Here is a 25,347-nt window from a genome sequence, read left to right on the forward strand (position 1 = left end):
ATTCACCTCACAAAATTATGAGCAAGCCACACTCGCTTCTTCCAGTATGAGGAGGGGTAACTTGTTAAAATAAAGTTGCTAGGTAGCAATGCAATTTTCTAAGAGTTAGCAGTACACCAAACCACCATTTTAAATAGGGGTAGCAGCGTGAAGCTGTAACTAACATTTGATGGTTTGGGGTTTTCTCCTCTAGTCATCCTCAGTGCAAATACCACAGATGCAAGGGAAGAGGCATCCCTTCAAATAAATCCAGTTATTCTGGAGACAGACCTCTTGGTTTGCCTTTTTAAGATCAGCATTTATGTGATCAGCAACAGGTCAAGACTCCCAGCTATCCTCTCCTCCTCCACAGTAAGGCATGCTAGGAGGCACAGAGAAACACTAAGGGCCACAGCAGCCCCTCTCGAGTATGCTTTTCTTACCGTTTCTTTTTAGCAATCTGCAGCGCAAGGTGAAACGTAGGCCACCATCTTCTGATGATGTTCCTTCAACAGCAAAGGCTTTTAGCACAGGAGGAGACAGCTGTTTACAGACTTAGAATTCAAGCGTAACACGCGCTGAACAGAGACATTCAAGCTGTTTAAAAATATACCCACAGTGTACTCCACAACACTTAGTGGTAAGAGATTATCCTCCTAAATCTAGACAGGAAGATAAGCATTTGTGTTTTGATGAGGCGCAAGAGCCCAAGGAATGTTACTCACAGCCTCAGACTGTCGGGCGGATGGATGGTGCCCCTGGGAGTCCACCCATCCCATTACCACCTCGCTGGCTCCTCTGCCACTCCTGCTTCCAGGCAAACCACAGGGCCAACCTCCAGCTCCCTGCCCTGCTGCTGGGCTCCACTGTTGCTCACTCCTTTACCCTTCACTGGCACCAGCCTTACCTGTTCAGAGACCTCTCCTTCCCAGACCTATCTTGAATTACATCCTTGTTTCTACCTGTTCTTTTCTCTCTCTCCAGTTCCACCCTATCTATAATTCCTCTATGTAAGTCTGCTGATTTGTCACTAAACCAGAGAAGAAAAAAAACTAACTAAAATGGGTAATTTTCTTCCCAGATTAGCAAATTTCAGTGTTTGATGAGAGGATGCTATGAGCACCCCAGTAAATGCAAGGGAGGCAACAAAACCAAGCTGGGAGCAGGCAAGCTGGCTGTGGCTTGCCCCTCTGGTAGCAGTGAGCCAGCAGACCAGTTCAGCTGTCTGTGAAACTGCAGGCTACTTTGGGACAGAGCACACAGAACACTAAAAATAAGCGAGACACTTTATATCCAACTTGAATGTAAAGAATCTTTCCAAAACTCTTAAGGAGGTATTTTTTTTCCCTTGCTAGCATCAGACTCGAGCATGTTTCCAAACTGAGGCATGTTTCCACACTATGCCCTCCTCCTCCTTCCAATTTAAGTTGGACAACACAGTGGCCAAGTACTAAGGCAACAGTAAGCACCTTAAATTACTAAATTATTCTGCAGGCTGATGTAATTACATTGGCCCTATCTATCTATTTGTTGTTGTTACAACAACAAACTGCCCCCGCCCTACTCAGTGAACTGCTACAATATCAAGACACCTTTGGTCCAGTCAAAGGTGAATCATTATTATACACGTCACCAAATGAGATAACACCGTAGAACGCACATGTAAAAATACCAATTATAAAAACAGAAATTTATTGTAAATTTTTTAAAAAAAACAAACAGATTAAGTTTCTCGATAAAAAGTATTCACACAGCATTCATGTTGTGATTTATTTTATTTTTGAAATGAAACCATTGTACATTGTACAAACCATATCTACCGATGGAATAAATAAGTGAAAAATTATACTGCTGTACAACACACACACACACACAAATCATAAGATGGAAAACGATTAGGTACTGAAGAAAACAAAATTCTTTACATCTTCTAACAGGCCCTTAGATATAAAGAACATTCCAAAACATGACAATGTTTATGTATGAAGATAGCCACCCAAAACCAATATTTTATACTGCCTTGTTGATTATTTTTTGTTGTTTTGTAAGTGCCAGCACTTTTTGGAATGTTTAACAACTACTTTCCCAAGCATAAAAATTCCAAGGAATAGTTCTGCTATAAAATGTTTGGCTGAGTAAATCGCTTATTCGGAAGGCCTTCCCACATGTTCCACAAACTCAGCTAATTTACTTGCTTGCTTCTAGGTTTGGTTTTTTTTTTGTCTTTCTTTCTTTTTTTTGTATTTATTTGTAACTGAAGCTCCAACATTCAGCATTGTAGCAAGGAAGCACTTCTTGATATTTGCACTATTTCTAAAACATTAGCTGTATGAGAACTTTCAGTCTTCTCGAAGAAAATTATCTCTCTCCTTCTGCTCCGCATCTCAATGCTTTCAATAAACCCTTTTACAGTGAGTTCATAAAACAAGTTTCTGGTAGAGATAGGTCCAAGCCAAAAAAAGCTGGATTTAGATGTAGTTTCAAACCTCAGGTCGATTTGAATTTGATGTTCTGGTTTGGTCCCATCTGTACTTTCTGGCATTAAAATGTGTTTAATCACATCCGTTGGCCCATAAATGTTATCAGGCACTTCAAAAAAAGACTAATAACAGTCTTATACACTATTTTGGATTTCTTCATACCAGATAATGTCAAAGTCTCCTCCCTCGGAGACTGACAATAGCAGGTCTAAGGAACCCAAATCTATCTGCTTGTTCAGTTGTCTGTTGTCACTAGAATCTCTGGTTAAAAAAACACAAGTTCTGAATGTATTCTGTATAAGCTGTAAATAAAGCGTTGCTACTTTAGAAATAAAGCCTCTAGGAATATGGTTATGATGCCTTGTCTTGTAAGCCACAGAACAATGAACAGTTCTGAGCAGAAGCCACAGGAGAGAAAAGGAAGTTTATAATTAAACCTGTTGATGTCAATAATGCCAATAAATGCTTCTATCTAATGAAAAATTTGAGGTATTTTTAGTGCTATTTATATATTTTATTTCTTCCTAAAGTACAGGAATTACTTTCTAAATGAAAAGTCTATTTACTCCCTTGGAAACATCTACAAAATTAAAATTTAAAACTTGCTGTGATGCACCTGAAGATAGGGATTAGTAAACATGACTACTTGTCAAAGGTGGCATCAGATTTGTTTTGTTTTAGCATTAGAAACAACAAAGTTAGTAAATAAAAAATATTTTTACGTTTGAATCTTTCTAGATTTGCCCATTTAATATATCAATAGAACTTCTCACAAAATATCACTTAAATCTGAATGTAATATACATACAAATCAATTGTCATTGACCAGTTATCCACATTTTAGGCATACACACAATTCAAGAGAGAATTCTACCGTTTCATTGCATATATTGTGCAAATACAGTTTTTGGCTCCTCATTTCCTTATTTTCAGAATGTTAATGGACTTCATGATCAGACCAGAAATCCCAAAAACTTATTAGGGAGCACACTGCTTTCATGAATGATTTGCAATCAAATTTTATTCAGTTAAAATCCAAAAAGTTTTATTTCAACATAAAGGTTCTGAAACTGAGTGTCATATGTTATTTGGAGTTCGATCCTACAAACATCTTATGGAAGGTCAGTATTGGCTCCCCACTCCTCCCTCCCTCTATTCCCTCCCCCCTACTTCCCCATTGTTTTTCATAATAAAGTGGTAATTGCAAACGCAATGCAGTAGTCTAAACGCAAGCCATTTTCACTATTGGAGAATTCAGAACTAAATAATCCTAATGATGAGCTAATTATGAAAATGTATCAACTGGAAGCAATTCCTTTTCGTTTAAAAAAGTATTTACAGTTCTTTGCTTACAAACTATATGCAACCATTTTCATTGCTGTGAGATCATATTTTAAATTACAAGTTCCATCTCCCGCACGAAGAGAAGACAGACTAAGGGCCCGATCCAGCAATATGTACGTACATTCATATGTACGTATGCGCCTGCGTGTGTACTGAAGTGAGAAATAAGCAGTTCCCACTGACACCAGGAGCTCACCCTGGAAGTACAAAGCCCCCAGTAAGACCAAGCCCTTACAACCTGACGCAGACGGTTCTGCACTCCTGCATGCTGTGGATTTGAAGGGAGTTGCGTGTACTTCATGCCTATCAATCAAGTTGAGCATTAGCACACTTCAACGTAACTGGGAAAGACACATTTCAAATAGTGATGTAGGGACTATGGAAACAACAAGGCTTATTTACAAGACTTGCTGAAGAAAAAAAGAACCCCCAAATACAGTATTAACCTGGAACACAGAAGTAAACATCTTCTAAAGAAACAGTACAATGAAATCCAGTTCTGTGAAAACATGATATCAAAAAAGACCAATTGAAAATAAATTCATTGTGTATCAATCCCTTTGATCCTATTTATATACATAGTGGAACTTTTCTGTAAAGCAAGTTGTACCCAGTACAGAGATCTGGACCTAATACGTGAAGTATTTTAACTGCTGTGTTATAGTATATATTCAGATCTGGACTATAAATGGTAAACAGATCATGTTAACTTCTGATGAAGTTAAGTGTCTAGAAGACCAAATTTACAGTTGCGAATGCCATGCATTCAATAAAAGATCTCCGCTATAGCTGCTAAAATAAAATATCAAGCTCCTTTTTCTCCTTGGACTCCAAGAGTGAAAATGGCTTCCTGATCTGTATTTGTTAAAAATTTAAGCACCAGGGATTTAAAAATTAAAAACAAAACAAAAACCCAAAACAAAAAAAAAGAAGAAAAAAAAAGAGAAAAAAAAGAAAAAGCTTTACTACATGGCATTATACAAACATAGGCCACTTTGCAAAGGAGACAGTTGCAAAACAACTTTTAAAAGTTAGCACTGTTTTCAGAACACAAGGCACAAAACAAAAGCAGACATCACGCCAGAACAATGAACTTCACATGAAAGCTAATACCTGACCTGTACCATCCTTAAATATCTTACAATGTTAAATAGAGAAATGAAAAAAAAAAAAATAATACAGCAGCAACATAATTGTAATTTTGACTTTAGAAACAGTGCGTAGACCCCTCCTGAGTTGTTTACTCCAACCATTTCAGAGACAGTAACTTAAAAGTTCTCAATGTTTGTTTCACAGGAAAAAGTTTTCAGTGTCTGAGAAGTTAAACCTTTGTTAGGCTTTCTTGGATTTTTGCTTGGTAACTTGAAAAGTTAGGAGTTCTGTCCTCATCCAAGAGAAGATGCTTAAGTAAGGTTGTTCTATAATTAAGCCCACTGATGTACCTTACATAAAAACTGACCAGGAAAATCTATAGTCTAAATCTCTTCAACATTTTGTTGGGAAGCCTCTACTTTCATCTTTTTAGAAGGTGGCACTCCTTCAGAGTCCTTAATGAGGGGGGAAAAGAAAAACAACCATGTTATCATTGCTCTGAATTTCAGGCACCATAAACATCAAACAAAAAAAAAAAGCATGAACAAATCCCCTGGTGTGTCATTTGTAAAATACAAAGCATCCCTGGATGCAAGAATGACATGACCGAGTGCGTTTGCTTCCTGAAGTCACTCTTCTACTTGCATCTTACCTCAACTTCTTTACACTTCTTGTCGTCTACAGACAAAGGGCAAAATTCTAGTTCCGGGCTAAAAAACACAGTGAATATTCCAAGCAACAGCCTTGATGCATGGTTATACCTGGGCTTCCCTCAGCTCCACACTCGAGCACAACCTGCACCAAGTGCACACGAATTTTCTCCTGCTGTAGCCAAAGCAATCTCTACAGGACAGAACGCGCAAGGTTTTGGAAAGTGCAAGGTGTGCACCGAAACAAACCACCCACCCACAAGGAAAACCAAGGCACTGAGCAGTGCTCTGCTTGAGGATCTCTGTGTCAGGGGGACAACTGCAAGGATAATGCCTGTCTCCCACCCACCCACAATTTTTTCAGTACCCTGGTAACTAAACATCCAAACGTCTCGTCCACTGGATCTACAAAAATTAACTTTCCTAACTGCTATATGCATTTACCTCTCTACAAGGTATTTTACTTTTGAATGGTCCTCAAAGGAGCCTGTCCAGCAGGTTAAGTCCAAGCACTTTATCAACATTAAAATTTAATATTCCCTTACAAAACTAACACAGACCGGTTCAGCAAACTGAAAAGTACATCAGGCCAACCTAGTCTTACCATGCAAATTACGTGAAATTCAAGAAGCCAATCAGATTAACCACAAAACCAGACACATGTACATTTAATACTCTACAGCTGCTTTACTGTCCTTGACTTTGGAAATGAGTCTAAATACACAACTGGCCTCCTTACACTTGCCTTTTGGTAAAAATACTCTTTTCCAAATTCTAAGTAATTGGGCTTTTGTGCTTAAAGTTACCTGAGAGTTTTTAGATGCCTCTGTAATTATATCATTTTCTCCAGAGGACTGAATTTCTGCTTTCTCTGAACTATTCATGGAATTTTCCATTGAAGACTGTGAATTCTGTTCATCCGAGGTATCTGAAATTTGAAGAAACAATTTTAAACAAATAAATGAAAGCATTCAGCAGGAGCTTTTAGGATGTCTTCTCATTAGCAACATCTCGAAGACACGAACTTCACCCACGTGTAACCATTAACGATAACATCCATCACAGCTGTATGACTATAAAGAATTCAGCTCAAACTCCAGGAGCACAGCCACGGGTTGCTGCCAGAAGACCTCTGCCCTCCTGCTGCTGGAGGAATACAACCGCTGGGATCAGTCCCTAGAGGGAGCCAAGCTCCCGCACACCCTCCAGCTCAGAACCACCTCAACCTGCCAGCAAACAAGGTTCAACATAAACTCGGGTGACCCCGAGGAAACTTGCCTCAAATCAGAAGTAAAAGGCAGCCACAGAAAGGGCTGAATTCTGGTAACTAGTGGATCTAAAACTGTGTAGCTAAGGAGAGAAAATAAAGTTATTGGGATCAAAATTCAGCCACATATTTAAAATCCACTTCTTTGCTTGATACTACTTTTAAGATAAAGTTTAGAAATTCAGCAAACTAGCTTAACCATTAGAGTTGCAGAATTTCTAATTCTGGTGCATACTTGTGGAGAAGTCTTCCAGCTTGTTATCGCTCTTACCTGCTTTCACTTTTCACAGGGTTTTGGTTTCGGTTTTTTGTTTGTTTGATTTAAACCCTTCTCCCTCTCCCAAAGCAAGATTTATAACGGGCTCAGGGTTAAAGCACCCATTCACTCAAAGAGGGGATATGGGCACTTACATTTTAACTTTACAGCTTAAAAGACCCTTGGAAGTTTAAACACAGTACATCCAGAAGCAGAGACTCAACAAACTCCAAACAAAAATAAACACCACCCAAAACCAAAGCCCTTTGATTGTAAAAGGTCAGTTATATTTCCTCCAGTACCCACATCAAAAACAGTGTAAGGACTGGAACCCATTCATTCCTTGACCTCATTTAAAAATCCTTTTTGAGTTAAATGAATTGTCAGAAGATTGCATGGAGTCAAGTTTCATGAAGTAATCTCTCCAAAGGTCCCTGATCCAAAAAACATATACATTTATTATAGATGAAGAGAAATGCATAATCAAAAATTTTCTTGGACAACTTTGGTTAATGAAGAAGACATCACCAGTAAGTGAATATTTTTGTGGTGTACCGTGTAAAAAGCACCACAAGCATTTCTGGAAGTTTCTCTGACAGAATACAAAATAAAAGTGACCCTCTACGATGAGCAGTCTTGAAGACCACATTCAGCAAACTCAAGACAGAATCATCTTCCTTTCCATGTCTCACCAGCAAATCACGTTAATGCCGACAAAGAAACAAGTCCCAAGGGTCAGAAGGAATTTTTTATTTCAATTTCCAGTGTGTGTGCCTCAGCATACATTGCGGCTTGAGCTAAGGAGCACTCTGAGATGCACCCATCTCCCCATGACAAAAACACACCTGGAGCAGCTTCCAGGACAGCCCGTAGCTGCTGTCTGCTCTTCCAGCTGCTGCTGACTACTACCCCTCACGCTCCTGCTGACCTTCGGGCAAGGGGATCTGTATTCTCAACTTCTTTACGCATCAGAATGTTCTGAATGCACCGGTTTTCTTGAAGAAGCCCACTTTAGGTATTTCTGACCACTCAAACTGTCCCTTAACTTTAAGAAACCTCCCTGATTTCAGTGTAGTAATTAGAGATAGGAATACAAGGTCATTAACCCTAAGCAGATGCATAATGTCACAATTCCAGAGGTCTGATTGATCGTAACACTTTGGTAGGTAAATAACTATTGAATAAATTTTTAAACATGGCATGTAATCAATAGAGAAACCCCCACATGAATAACAGGTATTTTTTGCGATTACTTCTGCCTTTCATTTTACAGTAACTGGCTCTGGAACTAATCCAGAGAACTTGGCAGGATTTTCCCTGAACCTAAATTTAGTCAGGGGAGCACGTATGCTATGTAACAACTTCACACAAGAAGGTTCAGACAATATTAGACCTAGAAATAAATCCTTACCATTTACTGTGACCAAAAATGCTAGTGGAGACTTTCTTGGAAGGATATGTCTTTCTGATTTATTTCAATTTGGTGACGATTCAGTTGTCAAATCTTAACCCCAATTAACAACGGCAACATTTAACATACTTAACCATTCCAGTATTACCAAGATAAAAGCTCTAAATTTAAATTGGTTAATGGATCTACTGAGCTAAGAACTAAATCAGGAGGGCATAATTTAATTGCTTTGCTATGGGAAGAATTCTGCAACCAAATCATTAGAATGGTGTTAAAGGACATCTTTTATCTGTTATAATAGGATGAAGAAAGTTATCTTCCCAAGAATATAAATACAGAGCATGTTTCAATTACCCAAAATACCATTTAAAGAGCAAGGTTCAGAACAATCTCTTAACCCACATGTATTTCTAATCTGCACGCAACTGCAGTACAATCCTGTAATGCTTTTAGAAAATTAGGACAGAATTCAAAGCTAACTTTTGAATAACTAACTAGAAGGTTTAAGGAAAAAGCAAGTTTGTAGTTTACACAATTAAAAAAATAATTTTAAAGTTATCTCACCTCTATTTTACTGTGACAGTAGCTAACAAACACTCTCAGGTCTACAGAAGTAACACATTGCAGGATTTGTGTGATTACATAGTAGCAGCCATTTCAAAGATGATGTTAAATTATTTCTTCTTTCAAGACTGAGATTATGACAACAATAAAAAAAAAGTATTTTTTCTCTGGAAAGGCCCTAAATGTCAATCTGACCTTTCCAGCTGAATGGAAGGATCACCAGTAGGCCAGAGAGATCATGGCCCATTTCCACATAAATGCTGAAAATCCACAAACCATTTCTTTCTAATTGTTATTATTCAGTTCTTAAAATGGATAAGTAAATAAATGATACACAAAAGGGTAACATTTTCGTTTGGCTTTGAAGATGGTCTTTTCAGCTTACCTTCTGAACCAGGCTGCTCCTTTGCTTCTGCCTGAGTTTCGTCAGACTTGACTTCAGTGCCGTCTGCTTGTGTTGCCAAGTTCTGTTCTGGTGCTGGACTTGAATTACTACTGTTTTCTTGTTTTATTGGAGAAGCATCAGCTATCGAACTCTGGTTGCTATTGTCATCTGTTAACAAAAGAGTTAAAACCAGGAAAGTCTAATTTGACAAGACAAAAAAACCACTGAAATTCTGCCATATTTTTCCTGACAATGCACAACGTCTAGCTTGTTGGGGATCAAGTCCAAGCTTTTAGACTAACATTACATCTAACTTTTTCCCACACCACCACAATCTGCTCTTGCAGCCTATGCTGCAATAAGGAGTTTTCTAGCAGTTACTAAAAATCAGAAAACTTAAAAAAAGGTGCTCTAATATTATACGTTAAAACGAAGAGTGTTTTACTGAGATCACGTCCTAAAGAACCCAGAATTTTACAATATGAGTAAAACAGATCAGTTGAAGTGACAGTCTCATTTTATAGTTCATATAACATAGGCCTAATGAAGTGTTCATGCTGCAGATTTACAGATACGCATCACTACAATGTTCAGACAAGCAGATCGTTTTTGAAGTGTGTTTGGAAGGTCAAAAAACCCACCAAAACCCCTCAACAAGACTCTGTCAAGGTAAAATGTGACATGCAGTCCCAGTATGAATGGTTTCTAAGTGATAGTTGTCCACAATATTATTACTATAGGTAACCAAGAGGGAAGTTCCTGCTCCCTAAAGACAATTAACACAGCAAAACATTATTAAATTACTAGCATGCAACTCAATCTACCTCCCCCTGCATTTGAACAATCATTACATCCAAAGGACTTCAGAAACACATAGCTGGTGATAGAACAACCTCTTTTCAGAGCAGCCTGAAGTCTAATCAGATTAAGTTTATCATGAAATTGTACAGTATGGCTAAAAACCACAAGGGATATATGATAAAAAAAAGCAAGTAGTATATTCACCTCATGGATGGGAGAAACAAGACAAGAAAAGTAAATAATCTGATCAAGGCAAAAACTAAGAAGTTTGAAAGAGGTCAAAAATTAACCCAGATCCGTGAAAATCCTGCTCAGTCCTTTAATTGCAAGACCATTCTTGCTCTGAACACTGCAAAAACCAACCAGGAGGCAATACAAATGCAAATAAAACTGAAATGAAAAATTTACAACCCACTAAAAAGCGATCCCCTCTTATCAGCTCAAATAGTGCTGCATTCTCATCTGTAACTGTTATCCAAACACCTAGAGAGTAAAAAATGGGAACAGAGCTGAGCTGCGCAAGCCTCTCTGTAATAAACACTAAGTTAGCACTCAACAGTTCACATTAAAAAAAAAAAAAAACCAAAAACAACCAACAAAAACCAGAATTGACCTAATAGTGCTTGACTAGTTGACTAGCAAGCAAAAAAGTTTTCTTAACCAGTTAATTTCATCAAGCTGAAGCAGAAGGAAGACACCACAGAACCAGAGCTCACTTTCTTAGCTCTTGCAGAATTCTTTCAACCTGAATCACCTACAGAGTTAAAAAGTACAAAACCTGCACAAATATTAGTAGGTGCCACTGACGCTTTGGGGTCTTTTGGTCAAACTCAACAGTCACTAGTTCATCTGAATGTAGTATTTTGAATAGTAGATATTTTTATATTTTGCTCCACCAACATTTTTTTCCCACACACGCAGCCCAAATAAAAAAGGCATTTAAACAACCACTAGTACATCTACAGCAGTCCAAAGTACCAAATGAGTATCTGATGCTGTTTTAACTGTGACTTAAACATACTGTCCATACATCTGAGCAATGGAGAACATGACACCATTAGCTTATACTTTCATAGCAGTGTAGTACGGTAACGGGGCTGACCTTCTCACACTCACCATGCATGTCCATCATCCCCGGAGAGGAGCTGTTCTCTGGAGTGGTCACTTCAGAGCCACATTTTTCATCTTTGCCTTTTTTCTTATTCTTATTTTTCTGAAAAACAGAAGGCACCGCAAACAAATGAATATCACCATAAACAGAAGTGCATGTTGCAATACAAAACCCTTCCCACTCATTACTTCTGCAAGCATCTCTTAATTTCAAGTGAGAAATAAAGCCAATGTAATAACAACCGACATCAGTAACGCATTAGTCCCAATAACTGCAGGGCTGTTTTTCTAATTGTCTTCTTCATGACACAAAACACTAGGATATATAGGTTTTTATCCAGAAATTCTAGTAACATTTAGAACTTAAACATGTTTTTCACCTTCAAACTGCACAATTTTTGTAAAAAGTACAAAAGTTCTCAATACCCCTTCATTCTACAAACAGGGAACCTGAGGCACGATGATTAAATGGCTTGCTGAGACTGAGTCATAGAACTTGGGAGGTACTGGCTGCTAACTTTGTACTCAGTCCAAATTTGGAGCTACAAAAGCAAAGTCAAAAGAATCCCTGCTACAGTGGGAAAAGGGACAAGCTAAGATTCATGAAACTACCCTATTTCTGAGCTTGTAACTCTGCTCACTGTATAGTTTATGCACATCAACACATGGCTACAAAACTCAACACATTCTCCCTTTCATATCAGAAAACTTGTATACCTAGACAATATGCAGGCATGTGCAAGAGGAACAATAACAGAGCTAGGATTTTAACACTTTTTACCTCTTTCTCAATGACCAACACTGCAGGGACCTCCTCCTCCTCTATAATTAATGCTGCTGCTTCATTAAAACTAAAAGATGGCTCAAGAAAAATCAGACTGGCCTAAAACAAAGAGCATAAGCAAGCCAGTCCTACACGAACAATAGGTCACAACATGCTCATGACCAAACAACAGTATGGACTGCAAGCATTAAAACAAAGAGAGACAGTGGCATCCATCACGTGGAAAATCTGCGCCTGCTAAGGGATGCAGCATTTTCAATTAAGAGGTGACGTAATCAGTCTCATAGGAGAAAGAGCCAGCTGCACTGCTTTTGGAGGATCCTTTGTGCCTGCTGAGAAGACATTTAAAAGCCTGACTCTAGGAAGAATGCTCGGCAACCCATCCATTCAGGTAAGACAGTGTCCTCCAAGGAGGGAAGGAACAAAAACCACAATCAAATATTGTCTAAGACTGCAGAAGAAATTCAACAAGTGATACCCAGAAAGACCGTTCCCTCTATTTTAAATAGACTATTAGGTTTAATTTTAAATTGTGTTTTTACTCCAGAGAAGCCATATTTTATTCCCTAATATGTGAAACAGAGGTGAACACACATGGACTTCTTTACCTTTGAAAAACAGAAGTTCAGAAGGTACATAATCTCTCTCAAGTTAGGGGTTTTTTTTGTTTGGTTTTGGTTTTTTTATTTAAGGTAAAACAGACACTTTTGCCACAAGAAAAATACTGAAAATGACTGCAAGCAATTTCAGCTGAGAAGTTTTTTTTAAAAAAAGGTTTAACCATCAAAGCAGTGAGGTCCTAAAACAGCCTTCCAAAACTAGTAGGAGGAAAAAGCCTAGCTAATTCTGGTTCGAAGACATGTCAAAGTGTCTTAGGAACAACGTATGAGGGGGTAAGTAATCTAATCTGTGTTCGCTAAAAATCAAAGACAACTTCCATTTTGAAATATGAAGAAGTAAAAAAGATCCCATCCTCCTATTCTAGTAAAAAGCAAGCGTAGTATCTGCTCCTTCACAGGTGGATAAAATCAGATATAAAAGGATGTCCACAACATAATTAAATAGCCAAGATGACCCCTACCTGAGATTTATTCTTAAAATATATGCACCTGTTTTAATAGTGAGAACCTCCAGAGCAAAAAGACAAAAATCTTATGAGTACAATCCTGCAACAACTGCAGCTGCACAACTGCCTCTACTTGTAATGAACAGAACGCGACTGTAGGACACTGAAGTAACTGGTCTTGAACAAGTGTCCCAATTTCAACAAATCTAGAGCCTAAACCTAAAGATTATGGCTCAAAAAGTACAATTAAAGTTTGCACTTATATAAACTCATTCTTCGTAACAGAGGGTCTGACTTAAGGCAGCAGTCACCTTGAAAATTCATCCAGAAACTCACTAGAAATCCTATTTCAAAGTTCCATGGCACCCATCATGCAGGCATACTTAACTGCAGGAAGGCAATTTTCAGAAGCCATGAGCCTAAACATCCTAAATCTCTCTCACACAAATAGCACAGCCTTCCCTCCCTATGTATTATAAATAATAAAATGAAGGCCCAACATCTGACAACTAGAAAAAATGAACAAGTATCTGTAAAGAAACCAGGAAAGGTTTCCTGATTCACAAGGGGTTACTCCACAGAGATGCTGCTCAAGCACTGGAAGAATACAAGAGGTTTACCACAACTCTGACAGTCACTGAGATCTGTGGTACAACCCACCAAAGGTCCAGAAAAAACCAAACTCAGTTAAACCAATGCTAATCAAAAATAGGTCTTGAATTTGGACTTTGAATAAGACAAGACCATGACACTGTCTTGTCTGGAAAACCATCATTTTACACATTTGTAACATGGTAGTTTTCTTCCAGATGGGTCTTAACTTGTATTTCAAATAAAGTAAAAGCACATGACAGCCCAAGGAAGGAGTACAAAACTTCAGATATATATTCTATTGTATCATTAATTTACTGTGGTACTATGGATTAGTTTGCTCTCTGTAACAGTATTTCAATTTATAAAATGAGAGCAATGCTCCTTTCGAAAAATAATTTGTAAGCCCGATCAACTTCGATTTATACACTTATTTTCATGCCACATGATTGTATCATGGCACATGAACAGTGCACGCTAAGAACGTGAACATGAGGCATACACAAAACATTAACCAAGGGCAAGCACACATTACAAGAGAAGCATGTCTGCTGTATTGCCTGGGCTGGTCATCTTACAAGTGATCTCAGTTCTACAGGATTTTCCTACCCTTACTTCAGTGTTTTGCACCTATTTTTGAGCAAAACAGCAGTGACACACAGAGAGTCACACGGAGAGTGTCTCCGCACAGTTCCAAACCAGCTACTTTTCTTTAAAGCACCAGGCACAAAGAGGGGAAAAGTAAACGTCATCTTACATTCCTCCCTGCCTCCCAATTATTACATTACAGTTTCAAAAACCCATTTCAAGCCGAATGTTTAACAGTTATCTGAGAATTAATCCAAGTTGACTCCAAGAAGACAGCTACTCACTGAACCATCAACACCACTTTCTATAGAGATCAGCATTTCCCTAGAGCTCTTCTATTCAAATGCTTGCAAGATCCACACCAGTCTTGGCTTAAAGGCTCAATGAGCATATTTCTTTTGCCTTTCCCTAAACATGAGTGTTACATCTTGAAAAAAGCAAGACATCTGCAGGATACTTACATCATCGACTTTAGGCTCTGTTACTGGTACCCATTTGTAAATCCTTAGGGATGTGTCGCCAACTGTCACCCACTTCTTCTCCCTATAAAATTACAACACAGGAGAAGTTAAAGTTAAACTTAGGATTCAAAAGAAAGTGACCTACTATTGTAAGTTGTCAAGGATTTAAATAGGCTATTAAGTAGGATGATCTCTATTACATCGTCTTTAGTACTGCATTGTGTAAATTGTTCTTTGCATTTCACAAACTTGTTAAGAGCACTGCTAACCTCCAGATTTCTCAGGGCTGTTACTTGACTAGGTGAGTAACTGCAGTAGCAGTCATAAGATCTGGACTGAAGAAACAGTTAAGAAGAACAGCTATTGAAAAAGCAGATTTAAATGCCTACAATTTTCACTTGAAGTTTCTAGAGAGCAGAAGAGGTTTTAGACAGACCAGTGTGTTTTGATTGTCATGAAGCTGTTTAATGGTATTAGAAATCTAAATGCATTTTGACCATCTGAGATTTATTTTTGGGTAGAAATTTGCTGCTAGCAATTTAACGTTCACTCAACACTCCTGTCAGACGGCTCTGAAATTCCAGCCTTAGAACCAACAGCCTTACTGGTAGCAATATGTGCCGGGATGCAGAATTCAGACTCTGGCGAGCCTAGCTCTCTTGGAAAAAAGCAAGGCTGAGGCTATCAGAGAGGGAAAAAGCATAACCTGCAGCACTCTGTACAGACCCCTGCCAGCCAGCCATGAAGTCATGACATTGACAAACTGTGAAGGAAATCTGGCTGGAGGGCGTCACTACATTAGGGGGTCACTCAGTCATAGAGTGCAGAGATGGAAAGGATGCTGAACACTTAAGGGATTAATTCCTTGAGCTCTTTACATCAGAATATTAAAAGAAGGTCCACAATGCCAGAGAAATTTCATCACATTTCTGTGATCAGTTTTCAGGTCACAGATTGCCACTGCTGGTTCCTGGGTTTGTAATATAGCTCTGCAAATGGATCGATTAAAAGTTAACAACAAAGACCAATTCCATTAAGTAGTCAGGAACATCTGAAATTAATTTGGCATGAGATCTCAAGCATTTTTCTTTTTTAAAAACACATTTAAATAATAGATTTGGGATCCAGTTATAGATTTTTTTTTTTAATATTCTTTGCAGGATGGGAGAAGCTGCATGTGACTCCAAATATATATGTGATAGCTCCATTTTTAGAAAGGGCTTCCAAAATCAAGAGCAGCCACATTGTACAAATGCCACAAACATCCTCCTGACTATTTGTTTTAGCTACTAAAGCCAATCGTATTTGTTTTCCCTTTAGAGGAGACAATTTCCTGTTGGGGGGGGGGGGGGGGGGGAAGCTACATATGACAATTTGATAAGTTTTGGATCTGTCCACATGGATATTTTAATTAAAGTACAAAACTATTTCAGATTCATTTCTTTCCCACTGCTCTTCCTGCAGCACAGTTCTTCCTCAATGTGTTTAGATACATCCATTTGGGTACGCTAGCTGGCTAAAGTATGTCAAAACCCAATTTTACGCTGATTTGGAGCTCTACTGCTAGATGTGATAAAAATGACAGTGGAGATGAGGGCATGTCAATAATGAAAGCATACTTAACTGTGAAGAGATGATCATGATATAATTTTTCTTTTTTTTAAGGATACAAGACAAACTAAACTTATTTCTACTTAGGAAAACCTTTGACATTATGGAAATAAAACCTACTGGGGTTTTGTTTTGGGTGTGGGGAGAGGTGAATAAATGCTTTAAAAAAAAAAAATCAAGATTTTAGTCTTTTCCTACAGCAAAATATTACTTAGAGATGCTGCACTGGAAAACCAAAAGTTCAAGATACCTGTTAGCATCTCAAAGCAGCCTCACACAGCATCTTCACTGGACAGACTGTAGAACACAGGAGGAAACCTATATTAGTAACTTTTTCCTTCTAGTATTAAAGTTAGCCCTGACATTTTAATTCTTTTGAGCTTCTTAAGTACCACTTTAAGTTTTGATAACCCTCAGCTATAGGGATTTTTTTTCCACTGAATTAAATACACAGTAATTCAGACAACAATGGGGATAAGGATATTTTGTGATGGAAGTACACCAACATCCCAGTCCTGCAAACATGGCTAAAACAAAAACCCAACATCACACTGCTATTATTCAAATACTTCACATGTGTAAGCATTTACAGTATTGAAGGTTTAAGACCATACAAGTATTAACAAGAAAAAAGAAGACAACCTCCCCTAAAACTTAATAAAATCAGCAGCAGCACAAACACAAATTTGTTAACAAAGAAACATAATGACTTTCAGACATTTAAGATCAACAGGGCAAAATAACTGCAGCATTTAAGATGTTTACAGCAAATAAAGCTTCAAGTATTATCTGTAATACTTACTGCCTTTCCATTTCAAAATGAAAACCAAAAACCAAACCAAACAAACACAAAAAAACCCCAAACCCCCAAAACCGCTTCTACTCTGAACACTTGCTTTTTATCTTTTGTGCAAAGACACCAGCCCAACCTGCTGATCAGGGACTTCCCTTTTAATTTAATTAGAATTGGCAATTTACTGATGCTGCCCATAACAGTAAGATTGCTAAATGCTGCACAAGCCACAAAATATTCTCACTGACCAAATGCCGGAGTAGGAATGAGGAATTAATGAACCCTTGTGACCATTCTGTTGTGAAACCTTAAGTATTTTCTCTACCTGTTTTCCTGTCTGTAAAATGGATCTGCTGTTGAACCTACTCATCCCAAGACTGACCAGAATTCTACCCCTGTAACTCTATTCCATCTTTTTAAACAATCACAAGGCAATTTTTTTTTTTTATTGCACCATCCCCCATTGTACTATATAGGCTGATCTCTATATTGACTGGTGAATTGGAAAAGGGGGGTGATGGAACTCCACCAACCCGAGAGTTAATCAGGCTAAAAATGTGGCAACTACCAACTTCACTTGCTGACAAAGTCCATAGCTTTACAAAAAAACCCTTTTTTCTGGTTTCAAACCTCTCCTGTTCCTCCATGAATGACTCAGGAGTAACAACACTGGAAAATGGCAAAACTTAAAACATATACAATAATATTTTTTTCTTTTAAACTTCCACACTGAAAAGAATCTTAAATATTTTACTTATAGTAAATTCGGAAACTAACGAATGCAACAGAAACAAACCCTTACATTTATCTGAAATTGTGTTAGCGCATTTTTAAATTCTGAACCATATCTGTACAGCATTTAAAGGACAGACAAGGATAAGTAAGGTAAGCATTAGTAGCAACACTTCTTTACTGCTCATGCCTGAGGCATATTTAATATCCTAGAACTTAGATAATTATATCTCAATTCCACATTCGAAATAGCCCAAGACTCTTTAAATATACTTATATTTTGTATGTTAACACTAAAGCTCCAAAGATGAATATCAAATGCCATGTATAAAAGTAATACACCGGTGAGCAAACACAACAGTGTATATTACACTTATACATAAAGTGTCAAGGCAGCTCCCGCAGAAGCAGCAAGCGCTAGAAACATTGGATGGCACAGATACAGAAAGCCTTTACTGCCAATATATTATCATTCGAGAAAAGGCTTTCACACTTGGCCTTTTACCGTGACTATCATTTATCACAGTGATCTGTATTTACACAAGGATTGGCTCCCACATACCCCATCTTCTGTTGATGATCACGAAGTGACGTCATAATGCTGAATTTATCACATCACACTCACTTGCATTGCAACAGAGTTTGGTGAAAATCACAGAATTATGACCTCCCTGTGGGATCAAGCAAAGGAGAAAGGGGAATGGGAAAGAAAATGCCATTATTATACACAAAAAGTGCTATCAGATGCACAAAAAAATATTTTTTTTGAAACGCAGGCTTGCTTTTCAGAGCACGCCTATCGCTATGTAGGTGTTTGTCTAGTGACTAATGTGAAGTAGCCCCAAACAGACACAGTGTTTCTTGACCATGCTGCAAATACAATAAAATACCATGTAGCATGAACAGACAAAGACTAATGGTTAAGGACACCTTCTCTCTGAGTTTATCTAAATATGGTACATTATGAAGAGTCCCCTTTAACTTACAGAGGCCAGCATGTTCTTAAGCAAGTTCTCCTAGGTTCCACGTTGCAACATGCACCTTTTCTTACAGAAGGGAAACACGGCTTACGCGTGACAAAACCCTACCTTTAACATCCACCCAACTTCCACTGAAGCCAGAGAACATATCTTGGCTCAAAAAGAAATAATCCCGAGCCAGAAGAGATGTATTATAATTCAAGCATGGTAAGAGCATGTTTGGGCCACTACAGTACTTCAGTACAGCTCCTGCACATACACTGGGTATTTTTACATCAGCTGCCACTACTTGAACTAAATCTTAGCGGAAAGCTAAACACAGCCACTGTAGCCAGACTAAACTAGGGTGGCAATAAGGTAGTAGCAAACAGCCTTTTTCCAAAGGCATCACGTTAAGAAGTTCTATGTCATAACCACTCTTCCGCGTGAAAGCCTATTTTAAGAAGGAAGCATGAGCAGCAAAACCTGCAGAGGGTCAATCTCAGAGCATTACATACCACACAAAAATATTTTAGCAAGTCTGAATGAAGACTGTGAACAGAAAAGCTACAGCAGCATCGTCTAGAAATTCTCCTCTAACTGGCCACCGCTAGCGATCCCAAGCAGCGGTACCAGGTAACACTGCCTGTGGTGGCTTCACTCCTCCACCTTTACACAACACACTTTGTTGTAAGCGAAGTCCCAAGTCATGCCTGGCTCTACAGCCCATTCCTTGCCACAATAGAAACTTAGCACTTCTGTAAGTGCTTCCATCAGCTGTCCAGGTTCACTTCTCTCCTCCATAACGTGCTACCACTATCCCTAGATTAGGGCTTTGATGGGTCAGAAAGAGGTTGGAGGACTTCTGCAAAGATACTGCAATTCAAAGACAAGGCAATACAAAGAGCCTTCCTCATCCCTGGTGCTTTCTCTGCATCAGGGTACCCATCCCCATCAGCCACACCATACCTCCACCCCTACATGCCCACCCAGCTGTCGAAAAGCTCAGCAGTGCTATGCACAAATTATTTCACTGCCTCCCAAGATGTCCTACCACTTACACTTGTACCCTGCCCATCACTTGTCTTTTAGTAAAAGCCTGCATCTTCCTTCATTTAATACATCAGACTTCTATAAAACAAGAGTTGCCAGTATTTTTCTAATGCTGGCTGAGACCACAACAGTTTTTGCCTCTCACTTCTTGAGAGCCCATTTACAATCTACACATACCCATCAATCTTTAAAAACAAAAAACAACCCTGTACCTTTCACAATTCATTGAGATAAACATCTCAGAGCATTTGTTAAAATAGACTGAAAGAGAAATGGTGAGTACATTTAAAAAGAAAGAACTACCCTCTTAGCTGTGGAAATTTAACATTTCTGCCACACAAATACTACACAACCATGTGTTCTGTAGGACACGTGCTACATGTTTTCTAAAACAGATGTTCATTCATGAGAGTGGTTTAAACAAAGGAGATAGGGTTACGTTAATCTCAAGATAAAAATGTTACAACTTCACTGTTTACTACTAAGTTCCAGTAATACCAGAAGCGCTCTCGGCGCCCTGCAAACACACATGAAGATAGGGCACCTGCATCAAAGGGCTCACTGTCTAAGAACACTAATTTTCTAAGGAACAAAGTCTGTACTGATGGAAACTGCTTTCCAAGAGGCACGTCCATAGACGTGGCAGTACAGGCTCTCAGTAATACTGCGCTGCAAGGCTGCTGCACACCTTCACAGATCAATAAAGCTTTGGACAGCATGCACCGGGGCCACGGTCCTGCTCGGAAGAGTTTACAGCTCAGCCTGCCTCTCTACTCATCCTTGGCACGCAGTGCTCCGAGCACACAAGTCTCGGAAAACTCTGCACTATGCAATGTTGGATGCACGGTATTTTAATCTTTGGTGGCTGCATTTCCACAGAAGAGCTGTGGATGGCAACAAATTGCTCCTATTATGCAAATGAAACTGCACGCTTGGAAATTGCCTATGTGGCTCTTCTGAAGATGCAGGAATTGCTAGTGTGTAAAGTTCAATTAAACCAGCCAAGTCTTCCCAAAACATTTAAACCACAAAACACAGAATCTCTCCTCCTCATTTCCCACTGTACTTGACTGCGGGGGGTGGGGGGGTGGGGGTGGGTAGAGAATCATAAGATGCACCTTCAAATTACAATTCCTCTAAAAATAAGAAAAATGGTTTACGTAAACACTTGCGAGATGCACACACAAAAAGCCATATGAATACTTCTGATGGCAATCAACATCACATGATTCTGTACAGGACCCCTTTAAAGCAAGTTGTCTCTCAGGAGGGTTAAAACGTACAAAAATCTATTTATACTGTAAGATTTCTGTTTTATAGAGGAAGCCATAGCAACTGACAAGAAAGCCCTTGCCAAGAAAAAACCCCAACAAATTAGACATTCTGTTGAATGGCCAAGCTTCTGCCTCTACTCCTCTCTGAAATCCACAAACTAGGATTCAAAGGAAGTACGCTGCACTCGTGAATGAAATACCTACGGACAAAACAGTCACGCCATACATCCCACAACGCTCCTGTTGGAACAAAAGTCCTGTCACAGCGCTACACATTGTTCTGACCCTTCAAAGCCGGCCCACCAGTCAGCAAACAGCACTTAAAAACACCACCCGAGTAGAAGAGAGTTCCTGAAAGCAAGCGAACTGCGGTGCTGGGGCTGCTCCGGCTCCCTACACAATGGCCGGATTCTTTGAAATCCCCATCTCGTGCCCTGCGTTACTGGACACACGTCCCAGTTCTTTGTCCAGCTCAAGCCAACAGGCCCGTTCGTGTGCTTAAGGCAATTTAAAACACAACAATCCATTTCACCCGAACACCCAACCACGTATTTAATTCTGTATTTTGCTCTTCTTTTAAGGGAAGCAAAGTGTTAGGTGTGGATGGCAATAAGAGTGTCCCCTTATTTTACCAGGTTCAAAACAGCCGAGTTACGCAGATTAATATTAAACACAAGGGATTTCCCCACGGATTTCAAAAAGGTTTAAAGGAAGTATTTTAAGATACATGCACAAAGACTGCTGAACAGTCAACTTGCTGGCAGAAAAAGATTTGCTCTGGAGTCACACCGGGTACTGCTCTTTATCCCATCCAAAAATCCTTGGACCAACCGTGCAGAACATTGCAGTGACTGCACTGCATTGTTTTAACACCTCATGTTGATTTTCCTAACAAAAGCAGAAATAAAAGGGAAAATAAGAGAAAAAAGGGGACGGTGGGGGGGGTGTCGAGACGGGCAAAAAGGGGGGGGGGAAAGGGGGGGGAAAGGGGGGCAAAAAGGGGGGGGGGGAAAGGGGGGCAAAAAGGGGGGGGGAAAGGGGGGCAAAAAGGGGGGGGGGAAAGGGGGCAAAAGGGGGGGGGAAAGGGGGGCAAAAAAGGGGGGGGGGAAAGGGGGGCAAAAAAGGGGGGGGGGAAAAGGGGGGCAAAAAGGGGGGGGAAAGGGGGGCAAAAAGGGGGGGAAGGGGGCAAAAAGGGGGGGAAAGGGGGCAAAAAGGGGGGGGAAAGGGGGCAAAAAGGGGGGGGAAAGGGGGCAAAAAGGGGGGGAAAGGGGGCAAAAAGGGGGGGGGAAAGGGGGCAAAAAGGGGGGGGAAAGGGGGCAAAAAAGGGGGGGAAAGGGGGCAAAAAAGGGGGGGAAAGGGGGCAAAAAGGGGGGGAAAGGGGGCAAAAAGGGGGGGAAAGGGGGCAAAAAGGGGGGGAAAGGGGGCAAAAAGGGGGGGAAAGGGGGCAAAAAGGGGGGGAAAGGGGGCAAAAAAGGGGGGGAAAGGGGGCAAAAAGGGGGGGAAAGGGGGCAAAAAGGGGGGGGGAAAGGGGGCAAAAAGGGGGGGAAAGGGGGCAAAAAGGGGGGGAAAGGGGGCAAAAAGGGGGGGGAAAGGGGGCAAAAAAGGGGGGGAAAGGGGGCAAAAAGGGGGGGAAAGGGGGCAAAAAGGGGGGGAAAGGGGGCAAAAAGGGGGGGAAAGGGGGCAAAAAAGGGGGGGGAGAAAGGGGGCCAAAAAGGGGGGGAGAAGGGAAGGGGGGAAAGGGGGCAAAAAGGGGGGGGAAAGGGGGCAAAAAGGGGGGGAAAGGGGGCAAAAAGGGGGGGGAAAGGGGGCAAAAAAGGGGGGGAAAGGGGGCAAAAAGGGGGGGAAAGGGGGCAAAAAGGGGGGGAAAGGGGGCAAAAAGGGGGGGAAAGGGGGCAAAAAGGGGGGGAAAGGGGGCAAAAAGGGGGGGAAAGGGGGCAAAAAGGGGGGAAAGGGGGCAAAAAGGGGGGAAAGGGGGCAAAAAGGGGGGGAAAGGGGGCAAAAAGGGGGGGAAAGGGGGCAAAAAGGGGGGGAAAGGGGGCAAAAAGGGGGGGAAAGGGGGCAAAAAGGGGGGGAAAGGGGGCAAAAAGGGGGGGAAAGGGGGCAAAAAAGGGGGGGAAAGGGGGCAAAAAAGGGGGGGAAAGGGGGCAAAAAAGGGGGGGAAAGGGGGGCAAAAAAGGGGGGGAAAGGGGGCAAAAAAGGGGGGGAAAGGGGGCAAAAAAGGGGGGGAAAGGGGGCAAAAAAGGGGGGGAAAGGGGGCAAAAAAGGGGGGGAAAGGGGGCAAAAAAGGGGGGGAAAGGGGGCAAAAAAGGGGGGGAAAGGGGGCAAAAAAGGGGGGGAAAGGGGGCAAAAAAGGGGGGGAAAGGGGGCAAAAAAGGGGGGGAAAGGGGGCAAAAAAAGGGGGGGAAAGGGGGCAAAAAAGGGGGGGAAAGGGGGCAAAAAGGGGGGGAAAGGGGGCAAAAAAGGGGGGGGAAAGGGGGCAAAAAAAGGGGGGGAAAGGGGGCAAAAAAGGGGGGGAAAGGGGGCAAAAAAGGGGGGGAAAGGGGGCAAAAAAGGGGGGGAAAGGGGGAAAAAGGGGGGGAAAGGGGGAAAAAGGGGGGGAAAGGGGGAAAAAAAGGGGGGGAAAGGGGGAAAAAAAGGGGGGGAAAGGGGGAAAAAAAGGGGGGGAAAGGGGGGAAAAAAAGGGGGGGAAAGGGGGAAAAAAAGGGGGGGAAAGGGGGAAAAAAAGGGGGGGAAAGGGGGAAAAAAAGGGGGGGAAAGGGGGAAAAAAAAGGGGGGGAAAGGGGGAAAAAAAGGGGGGGAAAGGGGGAAAAAAAGGGGGGGAAAGGGGGAAAAAAAGGGGGGGAAAGGGGGAAAAAAAGGGGGGGAAAGGGGGAAAAAAAGGGGGGGAAAGGGGGAAAAAAAGGGGGGGAAAGGGGGGAAAAAAAGGGGGGGAAAGGGGGGAAAAAAAAACAAAAGCGGGAAAATGCCAAAGCACGTTTAAGGCCTAACAAAAGGGGATTATTTCACTAGGGGCACAACCTTTAATTATATAATTTAGAACAAATTCCAGCGGCAATTAGGCGCTCCCTCCCGCTTCGCCGGGGATTTAGCGCTGCCGGAGCGTTTGCGGGAGCCGATCCCGCTCGGCTCGGGCGCTGACGTGCGCGCCTCGGGGGCTCGGGAGGCGAAATAAATCAATAAATGGGCCCGAGCCATGACACCAACCCTCGGGAGCTTCTCGGGGGTATTTCTGACGTGCTGGGTTATTTATTTAACACTTCTCCGAGCGCTATCTCCGCACAGCCGCGGCGGCGCTGCCCCAGGCCCGCTCCTCAGGGCCCTTTGTAGGGGGCGGCGGGAGGGGGAGGGGCCCGTCCCGACCTGCCCCCCGCCCTCCCCCCCCCGTCACGGCCCGGCCCGGGCTCGGCGGAGCGGCGGGCCGGGGTCGGCGGGGAGCGGCGGGGGGTGGCGGGGAGGGGGACTCGGTCGCACAATGGAGCCGCCTCTCGCCCTCACACGCCGCCGCCGCCGCCTTCATGTGACTCGCAGGAGCGAAATGGCTTCTGGGTGCCGCCGGCTCCCCGCCCCCCGCGGCCGCCCGGCGAGCTCCAGCCCCGGGAGGGGACGGCGCAGGGAAGGGCGGAGGGGGAGACGGGGGGGGGGCGGCGGGGGGCTGCGGGGGGGCGGGCGCGGGGTCCCGGCGCGGCGCGGCCCGCTCACCATTTGCGCACTTTCTCGATGGCCGCCATCACCCGTTTGATATCATCCTTCGCCCGGCTCCGGGTCTCGGCCCGCACCGACCGGCCCGACATGCTGCTGGGGGGGGCGGGGGGGCGGCGGCAGCGGCCTCAGCGGGGGAATGCGGCGCTACTCGCGGCGTCCGTCGGTCCGTCCGTCCGTCCGCCCGCCCGCACAATGCTCCCTGCGCTCGGCGCGGCGCGGCACGGCTGGGCTCGGCGCGGCTCGGCTCCGCCCGCCCGCCGGGGGCCGCGCACTGCGCACGCGCCCCGCGCCGCCGCCGGCAGCCCGCGCGCGCGCGGGGCGGGGGGAGGGGCCGGCGCGCGGGACGGGGACTGTGAGGGGAGCGCCGGTGGGAGGGGACGGGGACGGCGAGGGA

The 25,347-nt window shown here is 42.2% G+C and overlaps 1 protein-coding gene across 4 annotated transcripts; it reads right to left on the minus strand.

The window, feature by feature from the left end:
- Positions 1–1,747: 1,747 nt before the first annotated feature.
- On the minus strand, positions 1,748–25,217 carry BCL7A (BAF chromatin remodeling complex subunit BCL7A). 4 transcript variants are annotated; one of them, XM_055712539.1, is made up of 7 exons: positions 24,951–25,215; positions 18,528–18,636; positions 14,830–14,911; positions 11,346–11,442; positions 9,429–9,596; positions 6,352–6,473; positions 1,748–5,350 (listed from the first exon to the last, which is right to left on the minus strand). In XM_055712539.1, exons 2-7 carry the CDS (start codon positions 18,560–18,562, stop codon positions 5,279–5,281), a joined length of 576 nt encoding a protein of 191 aa, XP_055568514.1. In that variant the 5' UTR covers positions 18,563–18,636; positions 24,951–25,215; the 3' UTR covers positions 1,748–5,278. The 4 variants fall into 4 exon arrangements, with proteins under 4 accessions (XP_055568514.1, XP_055568506.1, XP_055568502.1 ...); XM_055712531.1 differs by lacking the exon at positions 18,528–18,636; XM_055712527.1 differs by lacking the exon at positions 1,748–5,350 and having other exon boundaries at positions 5,357–6,473; positions 24,951–25,217.
- Between the last annotated feature and the right edge of the window lie 130 nt (positions 25,218–25,347).

The sequence above is a fragment of the Falco cherrug genome, chromosome 1 (genome assembly GCF_023634085.1).
Source record: "Falco cherrug isolate bFalChe1 chromosome 1, bFalChe1.pri, whole genome shotgun sequence".
Taxonomy (NCBI): domain Eukaryota; kingdom Metazoa; phylum Chordata; class Aves; order Falconiformes; family Falconidae; genus Falco; species Falco cherrug.